Raw genomic sequence first — 7978 nt, forward strand, 5'->3', positions numbered from 1 at the left:
AGCCCAGGTAGCCCGTTTGCAAAATAACAAATGAATGAATGAATAGTGTTTAGTAAAGCAAGCAGCAAACCTTGTATAGAGTGCATTGGACAGAGGAAATTTTAAGTCAGCTCAAAATGATTATCAATCACCTATTATGTGCATGTTCAATACTTGGTCTAAAGAATGTAGGGATGTACAGATGAGCAAGATTTCTGCGTATGAAGGTTACAAATTAGCCAATTGTTCACAGCTATGGACAAAGTGTTATCAGCATGGATTAAGGATGAGAAGGCTTTTCAAGAATAACTGAGAAGACTGCACAATGCAAAGAGAAAAGGAATCTGCTAAATATTTTCAGTTTACATACTCTCCTAGTTCCCTACCAAGATTAAGTGGAAACTAACATATCTGCAGTCTCATTGTCTATCACCATGTAGCTGTAGATTTACTATATATCATCCAGGAGACTTAAATAATCTGCACAGTAAATATGTGCAACTCATCCCATAACCCAGTTCCAGTCATTCTGAAATAACCCTGGTGCTACCTTCACGAAGAACCAAGTTCAAAGTGCCCTGCCAGGCATTTCCACAGGAGGCTGCCTGACTGTCCCATCTCTTAGTCACTTCCCTGATGCAGCCTCTGCAAAGGCAGTGCTCTGAAAATGAATCAGGAAACACCATCCTGACCTATAGGCAGGGTGACATACAGCAGTCCACAGCACATGGTTTCCCAACTATCACCAGCCATAAGCCACGCGGACACCAAGTCCAGCTAATATCAGTTCTGTCAACACCAATGGCACTGAGTCCTGCCTCCCTCTCCAGCTACTCGCCACCTGCTAGGCACCTTTCTGCTGGTTTCTGCCTTAAGACCTTCACACTTACTATGTCCTCCTCAGAAGGTTCTGAGCCCCCACCTCCTTCCTGTTCATTGTACAAGTCCTGCTGATACATCACTTTTCTCAGGATACGCTTCTCAGACCACTACCACTTCCCCGGCTCATCTCTTTGTAGCACTCTTCCCTGGCAGCCTACCCATCCCCTTCATGGTAAGTGTAGCACCTGTGGCTCAGTAGTTGCTCGTGTGAGGACTGTTTCCCTCACTATCTTTCCGGGTAGGGTGACACCTGCCTTATTTACTGTATCTTACTGGTAACCCTACTATTAGGATATTGCCTGGTACACAGTAGGAGTTCTGTCATGATAGGTGGTATTCACTGAGGGTTACCTGTTTGGGACACTGTTGTGACCTCTTTAATGGATTAGCTTCTCTAATCCTTGTAACCACCCCATAAGGTCAGTAGGCACTGTTATTTTAGATACAGACACAGGAAGTCAGGCTAGGTAATTGCCCAAAGTTTCAAAATCAGTAAGAAATAGGACTAGAAGTTGACCCCATCCAGCAGGACCCTAGAACCATGCTTTCAAGCAGCACACGGCACTGCCTTTATGCATACGTGGTGAATGACTTCATGAGTTGTAGTCAAGCTTATAGTGGGAAGAACCAGTGAGTTGCTTTCCTAAGAGAATCCAGCCATCAATCAATGTCTGTGTTGGGGGTTTGTTCATCAGAGGAAAGTACAGATATCTGAATAGGTATAATATAGGTAGTGAATAGACAATCGTTGAAGAAACGACAGTATCATAAAACTAACTTTTAAGGACTTAACATCTCCATTCCAAAATCAAGCCCCAGCAAAATCCCCAGGGGAGTATCTCACTGCCAAGATAAATGTCAATATTTCACTGCATGCCCACGAGTGCTTCCCCCACCCTTAGAGCACATGCCAAATACGTGAACATCCTTCATGACAGTAAAACGAGAAAAGTAGCCGAGATGATTCTCCAACAAACACCACACCAGCTGACCGCTCCCCAAGCGTGGACCCCATGCAAAGAAGGAAGTGCTTATTACCATGAAATAAAAATGCTTTGCTGGAGTTGTGCAGTCCAGGCACCTGAGTGACTCCAAGGGTGGTGTTCACAAGGTCGAGCTCAGTCATAATGTCCATCTGAAGGTCGGGGTCCATCCCAAAGCCCAGCACTGAAAAGGAACAGAGAGCTGTCTTAACTTAAAATGCAGACTGCTGGCAGAACATGGAGCAGAAATGACAAGTGGCCAGAGGTGACAGAGAATACAAGCAAGCCAGTACCCTGTGGCTGGAGACCTCTCTCTCTGAGCAGAAAAGGTGAGCAACTCCATTCCATCACCCCAGATACTGTCATTTCTTTGTGCCTCCCCAAGTCCTACTCTCCACTACAGACCAATAACCCCTTATTGGCACCCAGGGGGCCAAAAGTATTTCAGAACTCAGAATGCATCTTAGGGTAGAAAGGCAACAGGGCCTGTGTATTACATGTTCTGTAACAGCTCAGCAAAGTCTGAATCAGTATCCCATAATCAAATACAATGTTTCTGGAGCAAAAAGTATGACATTTTCCTCTAATTGGCTAAGGAAAGTCTATATATAGGCTTGTATCACTGTTCAGGGTCATGTTTTAGAATTCAACTCAGGGTAGGTTGGCTTGTCAGGTGAACAAGGAGGAAACTTTGTGCTTTAGAGCTCCTTTATATTTGGGGACTGAAGACACAGTATCATAGCCCCGCTCTACCTGTTCCAGTAGGAAAATCTCATACCATCATTACCTGCAAACATCTCTGCAGAGCATTCCCCACCTGTGACAAGGAGAAAGGTAATGGGAGGAACCCCTGTTGGAAAAGGGTGACAAAGGACTGACCAGGAAAGAGACTACCCGCAACTTTGGTTAAACACTTTCTATCCAAGGGGGTTGCTGAATGGAAAGTTATAGACATCTTGACAACACTGATTCGAGAAGCTTAGCACAGGGAAATGTCTGAGAAAGGACAACTCCTATCTAGGCTGTCTCTCATCCAGGGTATGTTCTGCTGAATGATCCATTCATGACTAGAAGGTGACTTCTGATGATCTAGATTAATAAGGCAAGAGATGACTCTCGAGGGCTGTGTTGAAGCCATTCACAAAGGCAGCATCTATTGCATCTCAATAGTGCAATTCTGATTACACAGCTGGAAATGTTTTAATCAGCAACAGCTGTCAACTTTTGTTTGCTGGTGGTAATGCAGTTGCTGAAGCAAGATTTGGTGAGCTTGCACCCACTTTGTCCCCAAGAGACTGAGGGAATGTCCATTATGACATTATGAGCTATTACAACCTCATCTGTCCTTCTACCTTTACCCCACAGATTTGGGGGATGAAATATACCCTCTCTAGTCCTCCTCAGAACAGGAACTGCTACACTGGCCAGGCTGTGTTAACAGAATATTGGTTAGGGAAGGCTCTTAGGAAGCCTGTCACTGCCAAGGAGAACAAAGGGTTAAATTAAAGGTACAGGGCACATCACAGCCTTCTCTTGTTAGGTCAGACCTGTCCTTGTTCTCTGAAATGAAAGTGCAAATTGTCCCCTTCCCAATGCAGCCTGTTAGGAAGCTAAACAACTCTTCTTTTCCTCATTCGTTCACACAGGACTTTTCACCAGGTCTTACTGAGAGCTTAAGGCAACACACACATCGCTGGGTCTGAGAGATCCTTACCAAGCAAGTGTCTCTGGCAAAGTGAGGAGGGGTGGGTGGAGGGTTAAGAGAGTGAAAATTAAATAGACAAATAAGAAATCTCATTTGAGATGGCAATAAATGTTATGGAGAATATAAAAAAGAGTCATGGACTAGAAAGCAACTTGGAGGAAGCTTTAGAGGGGGTGGTCAGGACAGTTCTTCTGAGCTGAAATCTGCTTGTCAAGAAGAAGCCAGCAATGGAAAGAAGGTCTGGGTAGTGACGAGCGCTTTCCTGATTTGGAGAACAACAAATGCAAAGCAGCACAAATTGGAGGTGCTCAGGGAACAGAAACAGACCAGTGAGGCTGGAGTGGAGTGGACCAGGGGAAGAGTGGGAGAAACAGACCAAGCAGTAGGCTCTAAACTAAGAATAAGCCCTCACGAGCTGACTATAGAACTGAGAGGGTGGAGGGAGACAGGAACAAAGTGAGGAAGGAGCGTAATGGACTGTGGGTGTCTTGGTAGTAGGTACAATGTGGCACCAACACCTGAGGGGGGAGGTCCTAAATCACAACCAGGTTAACTGACATTATCGCAGATCAATAAATAAGTGCATGAATGAATGGAAATGGAAGTAACTAAGTAAAATGGGAGGGGGGTGTAGGTCCTGCCTTGTGAGCCAGAACTAAGAGGTTGATATTGATGTTATCCTAATTGCAAGAGATCACTGTGGGGTTTTAAGCCTGTGTTTAAGCAGAAGAGAAAATCATCATTTGCGTTATGATCTAATTTGAGTTTCCATCCTACCTGCCTGATAGCTTCCTCTCACAGACTCAGTTCACAACGACTGATCAAGTGCCTATTCTGTGAAAAGAAGCACTGAGCTAATGGGTGTCCATGAGCCACAAGCCTGGGGGGGTGGGTGTGGCAGGGTTTCTACAAGTGCTCAGACACCAGGACTCTGTAAAGACAAGAAAATAACTCACATTTCATTTTATCTATAGTGTTCTATATCTATATGGCAGAAATTAAATCAAGAATGATCTCAGAGGAACTCTAAGCTGGTCATTATCTGGCCAAGAATTTGGAATCTGCTGTAGCTGGACACAACACAAAGGAGATTTTTCTGGAGTCCCAGTGTCTCACACAGGGCCTGGCATAGGACCCTAAATTTCGCACTTGATTAACTGTTGAGTAGATGCATGATTTTGTGGCTTGGATTCAAAAACCTCCAAGTAATATGCCACTCCGGAAGGGGTGGTATTCAGGCAAAGGAACCTTCTAAAAGGACTGTGTTGACCCAACTATTGGTCTCAAAGAGTTAGCCCTCCTTCTCACCATGGTGCATGGCTTTGCAGTTCTTTGGCTTTGCAGTTCTTTGCACTAGAGGGAGCATAAAACTCCTCAATCCCTTGACTCTGAATTCAGCTTTGCAACTTATTTGGTCTTCAGGATGTTAGCAAATTACTTAAGCCGAGGTTTCTAGGTGGCTGTGCAGCGGGCTTGTTCTGTTGTGCCTTTGCATCGAAGCAGAAGAGAAAATCAGCATGGTTCTGGTGTCCACTGGACCAAGGAGACTGAGACACATGGACAGACATCATGGTCAAACCTGGCCTGAGTCAACATCAAACTTCAAACTACAAACACGTGAACCAAAGTAATGATTGTTGCTTTCAGATCTGTTTTTAGTTTATTAGGGTTTTGAGTGCTTTGTGATACAATATTTATCATGGCAAGAGTCCATTGCTGGGAATAAAGACCACTATGATGGCCATTCTTAGTATGCAGGAGTCTCCCAGGCAAGGAGCCCGGAACACCTAGAAGGTGAACAAACAGACTCTGTAGAAACAGCAGAACCCCCATGGTGCTCTTGAATCCCCAGCTCATGATGAGGACATGACACCCTCAATCTAGAAAATGTGGAAATGACACCAACCCAGAACCAGTGTGAGTCCTGCCTCTTCCCCCTCCTAAGTCTGTGTCCCTGTGAAGATCAATTCACTCTCCCCATCTTGTTCCTTCACCCATAGCATAGGAAGGATATTAGCTGCTTCCCAGGCTTCTAGTTTTCAAGGCTAACTACGAGAAGGCTGCCAGTGTCTTAGTCTGACACATGGCTTTTATAAGACCAGCTTTTATAAGACCAGCTCTCCAGACCATGCCAGGTCCTTGGACCTCACCCCCACTGGAATCATCCAAAAAGGTGCAGCCTCCTTCCCAAGCCCTCCACATACCAATCACCTAGAATGTTTGGTTTTAATTCTGGCTATCCTTTGTGAAATCTATATACTAAATCTATATTCACTCTCCCCTGCAACTTACAAGTGGAGAGGTTTATAGGGTTTATAGGTAACTGTACTGCTCTTATCACAAAACAGCCTCATAAAAACAGAGGAAGAGAAATCAATTAAGCACCCAAGTACAGTTTTCTTTGCACTCTCTAATTGTTCCCCTTCAAGATGCAAATGCCTTGTGTCAACAGCAGGATGTGTGAAAGATAACACTTTGCACACTGCCGAAGGAACCAGAAAATCTATTCTCTAGGTGGCATCTACACAACCTCTCTTGAACTTTATATAGTAGGATAGTTTGGTTCCATTGAAGTAAGTTTTGTATTTTAATGTTTCTGCTACTTGTCCAAGCATGGAGCTCTTGCCCTTTCTGAGGAAACACTTAAAGTTTCCACTTTGGCTGTAACTGCCTTACAAATGGCTGAAGCTGGAAATTGGATTTAAGGAGGATAAAATTTTTCTGAGAAAGAAATATATTTTTTAAATCCACAAAGCAGCCTGTCAGTGTGACAGAGGCACTTGAGGCCTGACCCTAGGATTCAGAGCCTCCATCCTAATCTCCCAGGACACCCGCTGCTGTAGCAGCTGTCTGCCTCTCCGAAGTCCTGTGGTCCTGCTGCTGGTGTGCTGAGGGCCAAACCCTATTCAGTCCACCTTCAGGGCCCCAGGACTAAGCTCCCAAACAAATCCTCCTGTCTCACTTCAAATCTAATCCAGCTCATAATTCATGATGGCAGGTGCTTTCCTCTACCTCATGCAGGAGAATACAAAGCTGAAGAGATACTCCACGCGCTCATTAGACAGTAGGATTTCACAACCACTTGATGGAATTTGGGCTCCTGGACCCCTACAGAGGTACCCCAAAAGTGATTTCCTTGGCAAATATTCTCTATGCTTGTTGAAAGTGGGCCAATATTTCACATGCTCACTGGAGGCTGGGAGCTCTGTTCAGGGCTCTATAATTCAATTCATAATTAATGAACAACCTGGAAGGAGTTTCAAAAAGAAAAGCTCTCCTTCCAGCAGATGGCAGCAAAGGGCATTCACCTGGACCTCAGGGGCTTTGTGACCTCCAGTCCTGGCGATCCCAGCAGAGTAGTTATCCGTAGGGGGATAATCATTGCATTTTTAGGTTATTCATACTTCCAGGCCATTGGGGGAAAGTCATGGACCAGTGTGTTATTATTGCTAGTATTGTAGCCTTCTAAATGTTCCATGAGCCTGGAAATCCCAGAATTATTTTTTTCACTGAGAAATCACAAGAACTGGAGAACAGAAACCCCCTCCCCCCCCACCCCACTCCCCCACCCCCAGCCCCATTGCCCATGAAAGAAGCTCCATTTGCTATAGAGCACACACTGGCTTACAACAGAGCATGTGTTTTAGGAGTATAGATCCTCATCCTCTCAAGCAGATATTACCCTAGCATACCTATCACCACCACCATAGTACCAACAATCCTCCACCAAAGTCATTAGATTCTTACACCCACCACACACACCTTTAACTCAGACCCCCTACCCCAACCTCAGTTGTGCAGTGAGATTTCAGAATTTTGGTTTGGTTTGGTTTGGTTTGGTCTTTTCCTTTGCTTTGTTTTAAGAAATCTGAATGAAAAGAGAAAGATACTTTCTCAGTAGGGAACTGACTTCACAATCAGTACCCAATTTCACAAAAATACACCATCAAAGTGACAGAAGTGAATTTTAAAATATGAACTTAGAAAGTATACAAAAACCAATGCAACTAGTAAAAAAGACAAAGGTATGGAAAATGATTCAAGATAGGATATGGTGTTAGCAGTAATGTAGATTAGATAGTTTGAATTCTCCTAGTACAAAATACCTAGTTCTGAGTCAAAAATAAACCAACCAAAAAAAGCATCTTTTAAAACAAATTGTTCACCTCCCATAATAATAAGTGAATTAGTCCTCCAGGGTTGTGAGACTTCAAATGTACTACAAGTTCTAGTGACTGTAATTGAAAAAGAAAAAAGTTTTAAGTATTAAGAAAGAAGAAAACAAGTTATAACTTACATGTTTTTGATATGGTGCTTTTTTACAGACAACTCCAAAAGATGACAAATTACTAGAACTAAGTATTTAGTAAGGTTGCTAGATAGATTAGAATATTTTAAGTAATCAATTATATTACCACACACCACCAAC

General features: G+C 43.7%; 1 protein-coding gene across 2 annotated transcripts in view; it reads right to left on the reverse strand.

Moving 5' to 3' along the window:
• NELL1 (NEL-like 1 (chicken)) overlaps positions 1 to 7978 on the reverse strand; it is a 690112-nt gene that overhangs the window by 678986 nt on the left and 3148 nt on the right. For both annotated transcript variants that reach the window (XM_004682976.2, XM_004682975.2), the window contains exon 2: positions 1900 to 2028. In XM_004682976.2, the coding sequence (XP_004683033.1) occupies positions 1900 to 2028 (129 nt within the window). The remainder of the gene's footprint in view (positions 1 to 1899; positions 2029 to 7978) is intronic.

This window comes from Condylura cristata, unplaced genomic scaffold (assembly GCF_000260355.1).
Source record: "Condylura cristata isolate star-nosed mole 26May11 unplaced genomic scaffold, ConCri1.0 scaffold00015, whole genome shotgun sequence".
NCBI lineage: Eukaryota > Metazoa > Chordata > Mammalia > Eulipotyphla > Talpidae > Condylura > Condylura cristata.